The 16,337-nt window shown below is 39.4% G+C and overlaps 4 protein-coding genes across 9 annotated transcripts in view; 1 reads left to right on the top strand and 3 right to left on the bottom strand.

Annotated features, from left to right (window-relative positions):
* LOC104721717 (calcium homeostasis endoplasmic reticulum protein-like) overlaps positions 1–1,780 on the bottom strand; it is a 9,823-nt gene extending 8,043 nt beyond the window's left edge. The window contains exons 1-3 of one of the 6 annotated variants that reach the window (XM_019232802.1): positions 1,683–1,780; positions 314–1,373; positions 10–142 (exon numbers count right to left, since the gene is read on the bottom strand). In XM_019232802.1, coding sequence (XP_019088347.1) covers positions 10–142; positions 314–1,320 — 1,140 coding nt within the window. In that variant the 5' untranslated portion in view covers positions 1,321–1,373; positions 1,683–1,780. The other 5 variants (XM_019232801.1, XM_019232803.1, XM_019232804.1 and 2 more) reach the window with 5 other exon arrangements.
* On the top strand, positions 1,870–9,250 carry LOC104727644 (DNA topoisomerase 1-like). The gene is made up of 22 exons (XM_010446733.2): positions 1,870–2,073; positions 2,305–2,946; positions 3,022–3,552; positions 3,627–4,021; positions 4,233–4,308; positions 4,744–4,826; positions 4,916–5,025; positions 5,142–5,242; positions 5,416–5,508; positions 5,794–5,880; positions 6,014–6,097; positions 6,612–6,680; positions 6,815–6,874; positions 6,962–7,033; positions 7,161–7,268; positions 7,355–7,431; positions 7,665–7,748; positions 7,910–8,021; positions 8,098–8,187; positions 8,451–8,516; positions 8,612–8,707; positions 8,911–9,250. Exons 1-22 carry the CDS (start codon positions 1,984–1,986, stop codon positions 9,052–9,054), a joined length of 3,270 nt encoding a protein of 1,089 aa, XP_010445035.1. The 5' UTR covers positions 1,870–1,983; the 3' UTR covers positions 9,055–9,250.
* LOC104721716 (U-box domain-containing protein 35-like) lies at positions 9,317–13,526 on the bottom strand. The gene is made up of 9 exons (XM_010439765.2): positions 13,105–13,526; positions 12,907–13,010; positions 12,701–12,822; positions 12,409–12,611; positions 12,244–12,304; positions 11,867–12,164; positions 11,677–11,778; positions 11,164–11,592; positions 9,317–10,456 (listed from the first exon to the last, which is right to left on the bottom strand). Exons 1-9 carry the CDS (start codon positions 13,310–13,312, stop codon positions 9,692–9,694), a joined length of 2,292 nt encoding a protein of 763 aa, XP_010438067.1. The 5' UTR covers positions 13,313–13,526; the 3' UTR covers positions 9,317–9,691.
* Positions 13,779–16,259, bottom strand: LOC104721715 (probable nucleoredoxin 3). The gene is made up of 4 exons (XM_010439761.2): positions 15,778–16,259; positions 15,230–15,382; positions 14,658–15,137; positions 13,779–14,570 (listed from the first exon to the last, which is right to left on the bottom strand). The coding sequence occupies exons 2-4, from the start codon at positions 15,332–15,334 to the stop codon at positions 13,977–13,979; spliced, it is 1,179 nt and encodes a 392-aa protein (XP_010438063.1). The 5' UTR covers positions 15,335–15,382; positions 15,778–16,259; the 3' UTR covers positions 13,779–13,976.

The raw sequence follows: 16,337 nt of genomic DNA, 5'->3' as shown, positions 1-16,337 counted from the left end.
CTGCAAAATCTTCTCCAGACGTGACTGGTTTTCTTCCTTGTTCTGTGGAAAGTGGTAAATCCTCCCAAGCATGGAACCCAAAACAGGTCTAAAAGCAAGAGCTTCATTGTCAAACTCGTGCAAGTTTGTCCTCCGTTGCAAACTGTGTTCAAGGAAGCAAAACATTAGTGAAAAAGGGTAAAAATATTAGGGTGGAAGCATCATAATGTTGCAACCTATCATAACGTAACGTTAATAAGATAAACAAAAAACTACATCTATGCAGAATTTCTCTTACATAATAAACAGCGATCAAGAAATTAAGTTTAGATACCTGTCAAAGAGAATGTCATTAGCTAGATAAACTATGTGCATCTGTCTGTCAGAATCATCCATTGCAAAAACCCTGTCTCTTAGTGCCTCTGCTAAAGCTGGTGCAAAGGGAGATCTCTGCATGAACCAAATCTTAGCACTTTTGATAGACTCTTTTGTGCCATTAAGGTTGCCTAAGACGCCATTTAGTTCCATCGCAACATCAGTAGGGAGTGGACCAGAAAGACCTCGGAATGCATGAGTTGACTGATCAAAATCAGGGCGAGCATGGGGCGCAAAAGGATGAGGCTGCGGAACATGCTGTTGCAGCTGGTGGTGGTCATGGAATGATGGGAAAGGAGGTTGGCGGATTGGTGGAACTGCCAAAGCACCTGGCGGCACATTGTTCATTGAAGGACTCATCATGGGATTTGGCGGATGATGTATCATAGGCATAGAAGATGACGGAAATGGAGGATCAAAGGGTCCTCCAGGGGGATGCATAGAGAGAAAGTGCTTATAGCGGTAATAACCATGCCCTTCACCCCCAAACAAAAACGCATACTCAGGATTATCCTTTTGTCTATCTCGCATCATAGCTTCAAACTCGGGACCATTCTTAACCGAATACTCAACAAGCTTATCAATACGTTTCTGCAGCTCTGGATCAGCTGGTGGAGGATGAGGAGGAGCTGAATCATACGGTCCAGGGAACGGTGGAGGAAGGTGATGTGGAAGGAAAGCCTGAGGTTGCTGTTGACCAAACATCTGCTGGTGAGGCGGATGAGGAAGTTGCTGCTGCTGATGCATAGGAGGATGTTGGTAAGGGAACTGCTGCATAGAAGGATGAGGAGGAATGAAACCAGAAGCGTTCATTGGTGGTGGATACTGTTGATGTTGGGGATGAAATCCAAATTGCGGTTGTTGTTGTTGTTGCTGTTGCTGTTGAAAGTTTGGTCCTTGTTGCTGCTGTTGCTGAGCATAAGGCAACCCAGAAGACGCAGCATAATCGTGCTGCCTTCGATCCATTACTAAACGTTGGAACACTTGTGTCTTCTATAGATAGATTTCAGCTAGTGTTCCTGAGAAGAGCATTCAAAATTAAGGTCATGACTCATGAGAAATCAAACACAGCACAAGTTCTCAATAACATTCAAAACGAGAGAAGTAAATCGGCATTAGCGAGACATGGAATTATACACACGGTGAATTGAAGAGTTCAACAACAAAGCGACACCGACTAAAGAATCTGACTACAGCTAAAATCGTGAACCTAACAGCAGGAAATTGGAGAGAGCGAGATACAATACCTAATTTTATAAACTTACACAAAGAAGAACGCAACTTTCTGAGAAAAGAGTTGAATCGGATGAAGCAGAAGCTAAACTCACCAGAAGAAGACGCTTGGATCCGGATGTCTTATTTGGGCCACGAAGCCCGAATACTCGACCCGCAATCTATTTTGACTAAAGCAGATGACCGACCCGAGATCCAATTAACCCTGATCCATACCCGACCCGGGATATTAAGCAGATAAACCCCAGAGAGAGACTGAGTAAACCCTTAAGAATCTCTCCGCCATTAAACGAAAACTCTTTCTTCTTTCTTCTGCTCGATAATTTTATGAAAAGCTACGGAATCACTCTCCGCCGTACGATTTGAAAAGTTTCTGAATCAAGCAGAGTATTCTCAATGCAGAGAACCATCTCTCTTGCCGCTGCTAAGTCTTCTTCTTCTTCTTCTTCTTCTTCTGTTCTATCTCTTCGTCCTCTCATGGCTAAGGTTTGTGTTTTCGACTCTTCCCGCTGATAGGGATACTGAATTGTTAGATTCTCGATTTAATGTTTTCTTCTTTATGGCTAAATTATTATACTTTCGTCCTTCTAGTATTGAAATGGAGTCGAATTCGTTTCTTTGAAACTTCAATTTGTTGTTTATGTTATGTATAAGCGTTTGAAAATTCATCAGTATAACACATGGAGATTACTTGTGTTTTCTTTGTTGTTGTTGCAGTTGCAGTGCAGGGCGATTCAGAATTTCCCAGCTTGCTCTTCCTCTTCAGTAGCTCGGGTCGATAGAGTATATAGAAATGTATCTCAGCTTCAGTTTAAAAGGGAAACTGCAAGTTGTCTTAAGTTAGCTTCTGCACTTCCTTCGCATCTAAGTCTTCTTGGTTCCCTTAGTTATGCAGCACACTGGAGCACTTCGACTTCTAGGTGCTTTGGAAATAGTTTCAGACCGTTGACGAGGAGATATCTTTCTCAAGTCCTTAATACTGGAACTAAGGATAGCGTTGTTGGTGGTGTTGAAAAGTTTGGTGAGAATAAAATAGGTTTCAAGAAATTTAATAAGAAGTGGAAGAAGCATAAGGTTTTGGCTTCCACAAAAGCTGAAGTGGTGGCTTCTACTGAATCAGTTGCTGGAGATGTTAACAATGGCATCAAGGTGGAACTTTCAACTGTATCTTCACCTGCTAGCAATGCTAAGCAAGCCTCTACTGTCAAAACAAAACAGCGGCCAAAGATCAAGAAAGTCCAAGATAAATCTTCATCAACGGAATCGATTTTGGAGGCTGTCCCTGTAGAAGAGAGTTTGAAAAGTGGTCCCAAGCCAAGACATTCTGGTTCCAGGAATCGGAATTCTTCATCTGCTGAGGTATTAAACTTGTAAATTTTTGGGAAAACATAGAGTTTTACTCTTTCTTATATCACCTAACAGTACAGTTCTCAGAAGGAGGTGGCAACAAATCCTACTGTGGAGGGGCCCAAAAGTTCTACTCCATCAAATTCCAAGTCGGAACAACAGCATTGGAACTCAACAAAAGCAGGCAATGCACAAAAACAGGAGCTAGGTGGGAAATATTCTTCTCAACTCCCCAATACTGGAACTAAGGATAACATCGTTGGTGGCGATGACAAGGCTGGTGGAAATAAATTAGGTTTCAAGAAATTTAATAAGACCCGAAAGAAGCTTAATGTCTTGGCTTCCTCGGAAGCTGAAGTGATGACTTCTATTGAACCAGTTATTGGTGATGGTAGCAGTGGCATCAAGGTGGAACTATCTTCTGCAGCGTCACCTGCTAGTAGTGGTAATCAAGTCACTACTATCAAAACAAAACGGCCCCCTAAAAGCAAGAAAGCCGAAGATAAATCTTCTTCAGTTGTACCAGTTTTGGAGGCGGACTCTCTTGAAGAGAGTCCGAAAAGTGTTCTCAAGCCAAAACATTCTGGTTCTGGAAATCGGAAGTCGTCATCTGCTACGGTATTAATATTTAATATTTTTAGTAACATAATAGTCTTAACCTTGCTTAGTTTACCTAACAGTACAGTTCTCAGAAGGAGGTGGCAAAAAATCCCACTGTGGAGGAGCCCAGAATTCCTGCTCCATCAAATTCCAAGTCGAAAAAACCGCATAAAGCAAGCAATGCACCTAAACAGAAGCTGGTCCCTCAACACATGAAGAACACCATAGAGCATCGAGGTCAAAATGCATCTAAACCGCTTTATCCGCCAAGTGGAAAATCTGTTATTGTCGTTGAGTCAGTCACAAAAGCAAAGATTATTCAGGGTTATCTTGGTGACATGTATGAGGTTTTGCCAAGTTATGGTCATATCAGGGACCTGGCCGCAAGGTCTGGTTCAGTGAGGCCAGATGATGATTTTAGCATGGTTTGGGAAGTTCCATCTTCTGCCTGGACTCATATTAAGAGCATAAAAGTGGCATTAAATGGGTACGGTTTCTTGCTATTTCACTACTTTATAAATTCGCTGTTACTGTTATCGTCTATTCCATAGTTTTAGAATAATTTCCGGGTGTGACATTGGGCTGTCTAGCTATTGAGATTTGTGACTGGTTCAAGCTTCAGATGATATGAACTACTTCTTTCCTATGGTTTTTCTGATTGTGCTTCTCTATCTCATTTTGTTTACCTTATTCCTCAGAGCTGAAAATTTGATTCTTGCGTCGGATCCAGATCGTNGGTGGAACTATCTTCTGCAGCGTCACCTGCTAGTAGTGGTAATCAAGTCACTACTATCAAAACAAAACGGCCCCCTAAAAGCAAGAAAGCCGAAGATAAATCTTCTTCAGTTGTACCAGTTTTGGAGGCGGTCTCTCTTGAAGAGAGTCCGAAAAGTGTTCTCAAGCCAAAACATTCTGGTTCTGGAAATCGGAAGTCGTCATCTGCTACGGTATTAATATTTAATATTTTTAGTAACATAATAGTCTTAACCTTGCTTAGTTTACCTAACAGTACAGTTCTCAGAAGGAGGTGGCAAAAAATCCCACTGTGGAGGAGCCCAGAATTCCTGCTCCATCAAATTCCAAGTCGAAAAAACCGCATNATTGTGTATTTTCTGCTATGGGCATTCTTTTTGTTTTGATTTTCCAGAAATTGGTTTTCTGACTGATTCATCTTGCTATCTGTTACAACTTCACTTTGATTTTCCCTGATTTGTTCCGTTTTTCATTTGTTTTTGTTCCCATCAGATAGCTGATGAAGCTATCAAAGATATACAGTCCTTGGTGACAGAAAGGTAAGGCATATAAATGCATCTGTGAAATTATTTTATGTTAGTCAGTGTGACTCGAGAAAACTGTAGCAACTATTAATTATTATCTGCAGGTATGGGAAGAATTATACATCAGATAGTCCTCGTAAATATTTCAAAAAGGTTAAGAACGCTCAGGAGGCCCATGAAGCTATTAGACCTACCGATATACGTAGATTACCGTGTAAGTAAATAATTTACCATGCTTCCGTAAGATTTGTGGATTTATATTAGTCATCATCAATAATTTACCATATGATTTACTGTCGTAACTCTCAATATTTTTCTATGCATTTCCAGCAATGATTGCTAGCCTGCTTGACGCTGATTCTTTAAAACTATATACCTTGATATGGTCACGAGCTGTAGCATGTCAGATGGAGCCTGCTTCCATTGCGCAGGTAATATATGTGCTACTTTTCACTTCAAATCATGCGTATAGTGTCAAGTAGGTTCTTACTGAGAGAAAGAAAGGAAAAATGAGAGTATGTAACTGTATTTTCCCATCTATCGGGTATTGATTAATGAATCTTTAATATATCTACAATTATTTCCTGATTCTTTTCTTTGGCAGATACAACTTGATATTGGAAATGCCTCTGAATCCATTATCTTCAGATCATCATGCTCAAAAGTCGAATTCCTTGGATACCAGGCAGTTTACGAGGTACAACCTATTTCATATTAACGTTGTTTACCTGGCAGTTATATCATTAGGTGGGTTTATAATGTCTCACATGTGCTGATGATTCCCTAGATTTGGCTTTAGGAGCAATTCTTCGTAAAAAGGTTCCTTCATATTGCTGTGATTGTCATCTGCATGTTTGTTTTGACAGAGCTTTTTGCCTATTGTGGATTTTTTATATTGTTTGATATCAGCTAATGCTTGATCCTTCTTCTCTTTGGATATGTGCTAAAGTTGTTTTTGTTATTTCTCCTGGTGATATTGTAGGATCCTGAAGCTAAAGCAATCAAAAATAAAGATGAGGATCAGAATAGAGAGCGTGAAGAAACTTTTGAAACTCTCAGTTTGTTAAAGGTACCATTTATAATAACACAACCTTGTTCTTTTCAGCTGAGCTTTGTACCGTGGTTTCATTTTCTTTCTGGCTGTAATTTTTTCTTTCATTAGAAAATACTGGACCTTTATTTGGTCTTCCTACTCTTGTTAGGATGGGGATCTGCTACATATTGGTGAAGTGGAGCTCAAGCAGCACTATACTCAGCACTCACAACGCTATTCTGAGGGGTCTCTGGTATAGCACTCCCATTTCCTTTGTGTCAAAAGTTTTAAGATCCAGTTCTACAATATGTTAATATTAGTGTAGGTTCTTTCTGGAATTAGCGGTCATGGTGATTTAGTTTCTATAGTCAAAGTGGAAGGGACATGATTAGGAAGATGAGAAGAGGACACTGACACAATTTTTTTTCCAAAGATGATCTGTCCTTTTGCCTTGTTTCTTTATAAAAATCTTACTTAATTTTCTTAAGTCAGGATTCAATTAATCAGGAGACGTGTAAGGAAATCTGACACTTCACATTTTAGTCTTTATTAGCTCATTTCCTGTTCAACTAGATTGCTTTTACTGAAGCTTCCAAACAATGCTTTCATTATTCTTGAAGTTAAGCATTGATCTTAAACAGTTCAAATGATAAGGAGTTTCTTTTTGTATGAGTGCTGAATCTGGTTGTTGTGCAGACATGAGGCTGAGATTTTTTACTGCCTCCAGGTTTCACGATACATAATTTGTATGTTTTAATGTATTTCAGATTAAAAAGCTCGAGGAGCTCGGGATAGGTAGACCCTCGACGTATGCATCTATATTTAGAGTTTTACAGGTATGTGCGTATTGAACGAGTGCTTCTTTTTCTTGCTGAATGTTAAGATGTTCTCCCGTTCTCTGAAGTTAGCAATACCCATCCTTTCATGTGAGGCATAGACTGGCAGCATTTTGACTTTTATTATTTTACAGGACAGAAAATACCTAACAATAAAGAGTAGAGCCTTGTATCCGGAATTCCGTGGGAGGATGGTATTTTCCTAAAAAAATGATCTCACTAATTGATGATTTAGATATCAACCATCACAACGTAACCTAACCTCTGAATTATCTTTCCAGGTTTCAGCTTTTCTTAGCAACTACTTCACTGAGATCACAGACTATAGCTTTACTGCTGATATGGAGACTGAGGTGGGTATTTAGTTTATTCTTCACTTGACTCTCTGTTAACTATAGCAGTTTCTACATTTGCATAGTTATCTTCCAATATTTCAAAATGAGATACTCAATTTTTCCTTATGAATTATTATCCTTTCAGCTTGATAACGTTTCTGGTGGTGTAACTGAATGGAAAGGTCTCCTAAGAGACTACTGGACACGATTCAGTGCGTATTGTAAACGTGTTGAAAATGTCCAACGCCCACAGGTACCTTCTTACAATAATGAACTCTGGAAGTCTACTTTCGTTCTACAGTTCTCTCGTTAGTTTATTACATTATCATACATTTACAGGTGGAGAAAATGTTGGAAAAAAAATATGAGGACTTTCTGTTTTCTTTCCTTCCTGGTCCCAGTAGGACATGCCCAAGGTCTGCATACCATTTTTACCTGCTACTTAATCAAAGTTAGAAATGCTAATCAATTTCAGGATAGAGCTTCTGATTCAGAATTTGAAGAAACCCATGCTTTCATATAAGGCTGCCCATGCTAAATATATTTTCTCGTTAGTGATATACAGAGGAGGCCTAAATAAGACGCAAAGTTCCATCTTAGTATAAATGAGTGTATGTTGACCCTTATTGGGTTTCTTTCCATGTTTCAGTTGTATGGAAGGCACCTTAAGTTTCAAAGTAAGTAAGTTTGGTACGGGGTATTTCATCGGTTGTGATCATTACCCTTCATGCAAGTAAGTCGCAGGCTGTTGAGTCTCTAACTTTTTTTACACCTGAGATGCTTACTTATGTATTCTCTCTCCATCATATTTTACCTGTTAAGTTTTTCTTTGAATTTTTTATCTATCTATATTATTTATACGGTCACTGATATAATTGGAGCTTTCATATACAGGTTCGTTGCTAGAACGCTTTATGGAGAGGATGAAGATGAAGATGATCCTCCCAAGAGTACCTGCGTAGAAGAGCCCAAATTGCTGGGTCTTCATCCCAATACCAGTGAAAAGGTCTCGCTGTTCTGACTCTTTTCTGTTGACAATTTTTCTTATAAATTTAATTTGCCGAATCCATTTCCTTGTTCAGGTTATTTTGAAATGTGGCCCCTATGGGCATTATGTACAGCTCGGTGAAGATAAAAAAGGGCACTTACCAAAACGAGCAAATGCATCCCATGTATGTTGGAGTTTTTATCAGTTAAAATTATATGTGTTAAACTTATCGGTTAAAATTATATATATGTTGGAGTTTTTATCAGATAAAACAGGGCACTTACCAAAACGAGCAAATGCAGCCCATGTATATATATATATATGTTTCTCTTCTTACATAAATGAAGCCATATTGATTACACGTCCAGTGCGCATATGTGTTCCATTTATGTCCTGGTTAATGCTTACCTTTTTTAACTGATATTTCTCCTGCAACCTTATTTTCAGATTAAGGATTTAGACTCCATTACGCTTGAAAATGCTCTTGAATTATTACGCTATCCTCTGACACTGGTAAGATTAATATAACGGTTAAAGTTATTGCATTTCTAGCTGGGCTAATTCAACATTTTGAAATGCTGACGACTTGGTGTGTGATTTTTGACCAGGGAACCCACCCTGACGATGGACAGCTTGTGCATTTGAGGCTTAGTAAATCAGGATTTACTGTTAAACATCGCCGCACGATGGCTACTGTTCCAAAGGTATAGTTGTTTACTGTTGTATGATACCTTCTTAGAGTATGATATAGGTAGAATAAGAGGAGTATTTATTACGAGATGTTGGTGCTATATTGATATGGATATAAGGTATCCACAATATGCTAGGATCTATTGTTTTTCTATGTTATGTAAATGAGTTAAAGTTTTGTCATTTTCATTGAGGATAATAACTTGGTACTTCGCAGAACATGGAACCAGGTGATGTTACTTTAGAGAAAGCAATAAAGCTCTTGAATGGCAAAAATGCGAGAAAGAGTGGCAGACCACTTAATAAGAGTATCCCGTCTGAGGAAGAGAAAGGAGATGAAGAAGTTGTGGAAGCGATGTAATCTAATCCACAACGTGCCGCATGCGAATAAACAATTGGTTCGTGAGCTTTACATAGATGGAGAAGAGCATTAGCTTTGACGAAGACTATTTTATTCTTTTTGGTAATCAGAGTAATAATGGTAACAGAAAAGATGGGACATTGATGTAAAATCATTACAAATTTATTAATGATATAAAAGTATCCATTCGTTTTAAGATTATGGTAGTGTTATAGAAGTTGATGTATTTTGTGTTATAGAAGTTGGCTTTTATGTAAGAGAAGTTGCAGGAAAAAAAAAAGTTTCATCATTGAATTTCCTCAATCCTGAGCTAGATGGTAAGTTAACTATAATCATTTGTACAATCTGAACATTTTCTACGAGGGAAAGACACTAGTGTATTATACAGTGAGCATGCAAATTCAGTTGGCCGTTTTATTAGCATGTATTACTGATTGCAATTGTATCCTCTTTGTATCTTTTTCTTGTGCAGATCAGTTTGTCAGTCACAACAAAACGTGAGACGTCGGGGGTTACCCGAGGCCTGGTGACAGAAGCACCATTCATCTATTCCTGCAAACGGATATTGGAGACGAAAGCGAGTTGAGTAAATGGATTCGAGTTTGGAATGCATATCTTATTATTGGTTTATCAGTTCTCACAACTTGGGGGAAGAAGTTTGACTAACGGTGGGGGTTGGTCCGGGGCTGTTAATGACTACTGCAGACTGGGTTGATTCTTCAGCAAGTACTCTTAATCTGTTGAGCTCTGGCAAGATAACTTTGGAAAGATCAGGTCTGTCTTTTCGCCTTATCTCTGCGCACTTGAGAGCCAACTTGGCAAACTCTGTTGTGTCTTCAAGAGGCCAATCAGACACAGCAGGATCGAGCAAATCTTTCAAATTCCCCTTCTCGAGGGCTCTTCCGACATAATGAGTTAAACCCATAGGTGGTTTTGCTGTTATTAACTGCAGAAACATAATGCCTAACGAATAAATGTCAGATTTCACACCTAGCATACCCGTCTGCTGATACTCTGGGTCGATATAGCAAAACGTGCCAGCAGTTGATGTCATGCGGTATTGTGTCACGGTGTTTGCAACGGATGCAGGGACCAGCCTAGCCAAGCCAACATCAGCAACCTTGCTGACAAAGTTGCGGTCTAGTAAGATATTTGCTGGTTTGAGATCACGGTGAACCAATGGTTCTGGTTTAGTCTGGTGGAGGAACAACAGTACAGTGCCGATCTCTGCTGCAATTCTGAATCTTGTTTGCCAAGAGAGGGCCGGGCTGTCTCCTTGTCTGAAAAGACGGTCTTCTAAACTCCCATTAGCCATGAATTCATACACTAAGCATCCACATTCGGGGCATACTCCAAGCAGAAGAACCATGTTAGGGTGCCTCATGCTGCTTAACACTTCAACCTGTGTTTAATTGATAAAGAGCACTTGATTAAAGTCAGATACCAAGAATGAACCTGAGGAGTTTAAATTTTTTCAGAGACTTCACCTCTTGCTGAAACTGTGACCTGCCTTGAGCTGCATCTGGGCGCAAAGCTTTCACAGCCACAGGTGTGTGATCCAGATAACACTTGTAGACAGGTCCATAACCGCCTTCTCCGATCTTGTACTTCTCATCAAAGAACTCTGTTGCATCTTCAATCTCCTCGATGGAGTACTTTCTGTATCTGACTTCTGATTTTGCTAAAGCATGCACGGCTTTTGTTCTCGCCTCTGATTCCTTGAGAGCTTTCATTTCTGCATTGACTCTCTTTCGGGACTCGATCTCAGCAATCCTTTGAGCTGCTTCAGCAGCTTCCATTGCTGCTTTGGACTTTGCTTTCTCCTTCTCGGCAATGGCTAATGCAGCTTCCTCTGCAATCTTTGCCTCTTCGAACTTCCGTTCTTCTTCTAACTTCCAGCGTTGAAGCTCTGTTGCCTGCAGGTTCAACAATTCGCTTTTGAATCCTTATCGTAGGAACTGAGAAACAACAATAAAGCAACACTACTCAAACTATTATACCTTATGTTTTGCTGTGAGAGCTTCTNGTGTTTAATTGATAAAGAGCACTTGATTAAAGTCAGATACCAAGAATGAACCTGAGGAGTTTAAATTTTTTCAGAGACTTCACCTCTTGCTGAAACTGTGACCTGCCTTGAGCTGCATCTGGGCGCAAAGCTTTCACAGCCACAGGTGTGTGATCCAGATAACACTTGTAGACAGGTCCATAACCGCCTTCTCCGATCTTGTACTTCTCATCAAAGAACTCTGTTGCATCTTCAATCTCCTCGATGGAGTACTTTCTGTATCTGACTTCTGATTTTGCTAAAGCATGCACGGCTTTTGTTCTCGCCTCTGATTCCTTGAGAGCTTTCATTTCTGCATTGACTCTCTTTCGGGACTCGATCTCAGCAATCCTTTGAGCTGCTTCAGCAGCTTCCATTGCTGCTTTGGACTTTGCTTTCTCCTTCTCGGCAATGGCTAATGCAGCTTCCTCTGCAATCTTTGCCTCTTCGAACTTCCGTTCTTCTTCTAACTTCCAGCGTTGAAGCTCTGTTGCCTGCAGGTTCAACAATTCGCTTTTGAATCCTTATCGTAGGAACTGAGAAACAACAATAAAGCAACACTACTCAAACTATTATACCTTATGTTTTGCTGTGAGAGCTTCTTTGCAAGCTGTACTGTACATTTCCATTGTTTGTTTCAGCTCCAGTTTAAGCCTCCTCATCTCAGCCTCTACATCATCCTGGTTACAAATCTCAGCCATAAAACCTCTTTCATCTAGCAGTTCCTAGTAAGTAACCCGAAAAAGGAGATTCATAGATTAGTCTTACCACTCCTTGTGAAGCCGATGAAAACCTTTCATTCTCAAATGAGCCTGTTGAGAAAGCATTTGGTGAGCTTATATCCATTGACCTCCGTCCAATGGTCATCGACTCAAAGCTACCATAGTCAACGTCTGAGAAATTTGATAGCCTTGGAGGAGTACGGTTTGGATCCTGATTGTCATACAAAGAAAGAGAGGTGCGCTCAATGCTTGGTCTTCCAGAGCTGTTGAAGGATACATCAGAATCCAGGATTGATAGGTCTCCATATGATCTCCCATTCAAGCCTCGTCTAGTGTAGGGTGGCCTGTTTTCAACCAAGAACTTTCATCGTCTAAGTCATGATTCTCTGAGCATGTCAAATGGAAAACAAGAGTGATACGCACCTGAAGGAATCTGATTGATCGTCAAGGGATCTGCGATGCGACTCAAATGACTGTCTCTCAGCTACCGGAAACCAAAATATATGAATATAGTCAGAAATGTTTCAGTATTCTGCAGGAGATTGACATGTGAAAGAATCACTTTGAAAAGCTTTGTTTTTTTAAAACCTCTTGTGTTAGTAGTTGCAGGTAACGGTGGATGTGGCTTTAAGCTAGCCTGTTGAAGCTGCATGCGTAATGGAGAAACAGAGGGCGCAGCACGAGAAGCTGTTTTCTTTGTTGAAAGCTTTCCTTTGGTTATGACATAAACTGTGCAAAAATCAGGTGCAGTCTTCGTGATGGTTCCTGGAATATCTAAAGGTTTGTTGAACCTGCAGAGTCAATAAGACTCAAGTTTTGGCATCTGATCCACCATTTCTGGTTAAAAGATATCACAGCAAAGAGAAAAGATTAAACACACCTGAGAAAGCCACCTTTTGAGGAAGAACCAACCACCAATACCTCAATGACAACCTGATTTGCATATTCGACTAAAGCTTTCGCCACATCTGACTCCTCCAATAACACATCTTTGCATTGTATCTGAACAAGTTCCATTTCAAGAAAGCACATAATAAGAGACAGAGCAGAGGTAGATTTGTATATTACGTAAGATTGGAGACTCACATCTTTACGTGAACAGAGGCAACGAAAGGGAAGGAACAACTGTTTATAAGAGCCTTCTGGTTCCCCACACACCAATGAAGAATCACCATTTGTTTGGCTCATCTCTGAAAGATACAAACCCATCAGCTACCGAGAAAGGAAACAAGAATCATAAAAGAAGCATAAGGAACCAGAAACAGAGAAGATATAGGTTTTTACTAGCAGAGTTTGAGTTAATAGAAGGGTTTGAAGATAAAGAGGAACCCCGAGGCTTGACATGTACGAGGACGACGGTTTGGCCTTTCTGCAACAAATTATCAACAGCCCATTTCAGAGCAGTTTGGCTGTTTTTGTCTCTGTCTATAGCCACAGCAACCACTCCATCCGTGCCAAATCCTCCGTCTCTGTCCCTCCTGTTCTTCGCCATCCCAATCGAAGAGCACTACGCAGACAGATGTCAATGAACAAAATATATTGGTCTGTTTTCTTTTAGTTCTTGGGTGTGACTCTTTCTAAGAAGATCCGTTTGATTGTTCTTGGTCTGTAATATTGGTAGGAAGGGAAAGGGGAATGAAGATGAGAGAGAGAGAGAGGTTTCTATAAAAATCCATTGACTCTGCTTCTCTCTCTCTCTTTCTCTCTGTTTTGAGTGCCTCTCCTTCTTCCTCGCCTCTCTTTACTCACATTTCACGTCAATTGTGTTATATAGTTTACCCACAAACAGCTTCTTTTCTTTGCACGCAACAATCTAGAAGATGTTACTAAAAAGTTAGATTACATGCAAATGAAAATTAAATAATTTGACTTTTGTTTGAAAAATTTAAGACTTTCTTTTTCAATATATACTTGCAAGGAAATGTAAATATAGAATATACTTTTGCCAAAAAACGGAATAAATTGTACAAACAGAACATACAATTACAATATTGATCCTAGTAAATTCCTAACTCTGTTTTGAGTTTTGCTTGACAACAACAACAAAAATGAAGAACGTAGTAGGTGTCCATTGACTTTCAGAACATATCAAATCTTCTATTCTTTACTAAATATTACAATATCATTCAGACAAATCACGACGACTATCTCTTTTGCTAAACCAACGATGCTTCTTGTTCTTCCACGCATGTAGGATGAAGATCATAATCGCAATCATCGCAAGAAAATGCCCAAAACCTACCTTGCTTCTTACAGAAATCACACACATACGCTTTCGCCATATCCAGCTTTAGCTCATGTTCGTGCTTCTTATCCTTCACTTTCCTTGGAAACGAATCACCTTCTTTCTTCAAAGAATCTTTTAACTCAGCAATCCTTGATTCCGTGAACGGGAAACTCCTGGATCCATACAACGATACCATCTCTCTCGCGTTTGTGGTCACCGTTTTCTCTTCCGGTCCTATGATGACCAATGCAGGTATGAGTTTGATGTTGAAGATTCTACAAAGATCTTGTCTTCTTCTGTCCTCATAAGGTACTGCAAGCCATGGCATGTTGGTCATGTTGATGTTAAACTCTCTTGAGTCTCTGTCTGTTGAAACTAAGATGACTTCAAAAGAGCCTTTTTCTGTGGTCGCAAGCTCATTGTACACATCTATGAGCTGAGAAGTGAAAGATCGAAAAGGCGGACACCAGTGTGCACCAAAGTACAACCCTATGGTCTTGCCCACAAGTTTAGAAACTAGCACCTGCATAAGGTTTATAAACATACATAATCATCTTGGAACATTTTGATCAGACCAGATATTTGAAGTCTACAAGTCAGTTTTTCTTACTTTACTTCCATTTCTGGAAACAACGTAATTTTGGGACTCGTGTGTAAGGAGTTTCTCCAACTGTCCTCCAACGCGTTTGGACTCATCGATGGCTTTAAGTTCTTCTTTTCTCTTTTTAGTAAAAGGAAATGCCTCCGGACCATAGTCTTCTACTAGACCAATTACATCTTCAGCGACCAAGATATCATCTGAATATAGAGGAACCAGTGACGGGATACGAGAAATTCTGTACTTGTCCCTTAATTTGTTGAGTAGAGTTAAATTGAAAGGAACTGCGAGCCATGGCATGCACCAGAAGTGTTCATAGAATAAAGTCATATCATGATCAAATGAGACAAAGATGATCTCGAGTTCTTCTCCTCGATTCTGAAGATTCCCGTAGAGTTTTACCAGCTCTGGAGTGAAGTCCTTGCAAGGCCTGCACCAGTTTGCAGAGAAGAAGAGACAAATCGTCTTCCCATGAATATACTCCAACGGCACCTGATTGAAATGATCTTATAGTTTAGTATGAAGGACCAGACGAATATATCAATATATATTGCAATATAATAACAGGAGCGCATAAGCGGTACCTCTCCACTATGCGACAAAAGGAACTCAATCCCTTCAGTTGCTAGTATAGAGTAAAGATCATCACTTTCAGGAAACCTAACTTTGTAATCAGCTGATACTGCCATTTAAACTGCAACACCACTATGCTCTTTATACTGCTTCTGCTCAGAAATCTAAACCAATAAGAGAACCATCAAGAACAGGTGCTTTGGCCTTATTGTAGGAGTACACGTTACCAAAAACGGCTCAAGCAAATTCCAACTCGAAAAGCTTTTAAAGAAATGAGCATATGCGTTGTAACTAAGTAAAACTCGTGAGACTGATATGTTCTACACAGCTCTACAGTTAAACCTGGGTTATTTTTTTCCGGATTACAAAACCCTAAAGTCTATCATCATGAACATATGAGATGATCAAACATACAGTTATATCAAGACCAGTTTCAAAACATTACAAACCCAGAAAAAAAGTTGGAAGGAACATACAACTGAAAACAAATTCTGAAACACGGACTATTTATAACAGGTTTTACAGACGACCACCTGTTGAACAACGAAACTCAACATACCTGATACCAGAGAGATGGAGGGTATAACCTTTGATACGAGGAAAACTAAACAGAAAGTAATTTCAATACAGAGTAGATTGTAACAAGATTTCTACGCAGATTTTTTTTCCTCTCGGTTGATTAAGCTTGTAAATTCCAAGAAAAGGGGATAAAGAAAAATCACATGGGGACAAGGAAATATAAATAGAAAAAAAAAAGATATAAACTTTATTAAGGTCTCTATCAAACGAACTAGTAAAAGTAAATCAAAATATCCTCAAAGAATATACCACCTACAAGGTTACCCAATATCTAAAGCAACAAGCATGTGAAAACCATTAATTTATATTCTTGCTTATCTCTACACTACATCAGAAAGTGGACAAGTTGAAGAAGAAATGGACTAAAAGACATTCTTTTGCGTCTGGATGATAACAAAATAGGCGCACGAATATAATATTCACAAAATAGGAAAAAGAGCTGAAAGCGTGAAAAAATCAACAAAAGAACAAAAGCTTGAAGCTTAACTCATCAATCATATCTGATAAAACTAGGAAAAAAAAAGAATTGAATGCGAATAA

The sequence above is a fragment of the Camelina sativa genome, chromosome 11 (genome assembly GCF_000633955.1).
Source record: "Camelina sativa cultivar DH55 chromosome 11, Cs, whole genome shotgun sequence".
Classification (NCBI taxonomy): Eukaryota; Viridiplantae; Streptophyta; class Magnoliopsida; order Brassicales; family Brassicaceae; genus Camelina; species Camelina sativa.
Note: the sequence above shows the minus strand (reverse complement) of the source record. Positions and strands in the feature narration are given on the sequence as shown.

Excerpts from the sequence above, each read along its gene's own strand:
- LOC104721716 (XM_010439765.2), bottom strand. The coding sequence starts at position 13,312 with ATGGCGAAGAACAGGAGGGACAGAGACGGAGGATTTGGCACGGATGGA. Across the intron at positions 13,011-13,104 it reads TATTAACTCAAACTCTGCTA|AGATGAGCCAAACAAATGGT; the intron begins GTAAAAACCTAT and ends TGTATCTTTCAG. Across the intron at positions 11,593-11,676 it reads CTCTCACAGCAAAACATAAG|GCAACAGAGCTTCAACGCTG; the intron begins GTATAATAGTTT and ends TTGAACCTGCAG.
- LOC104721715 (XM_010439761.2), bottom strand. The coding sequence starts at position 15,334 with ATGGCAGTATCAGCTGATTACAAAGTTAGGTTTCCTGAAAGTGATGAT. Across the intron at positions 15,138-15,229 it reads TTTTGTCGCATAGTGGAGAG|GTGCCGTTGGAGTATATTCA; the intron begins GTACCGCTTATG and ends CATTTCAATCAG. Across the intron at positions 14,571-14,657 it reads TTTCCAGAAATGGAAGTAAA|GTGCTAGTTTCTAAACTTGT; the intron begins GTAAGAAAAACT and ends AACCTTATGCAG.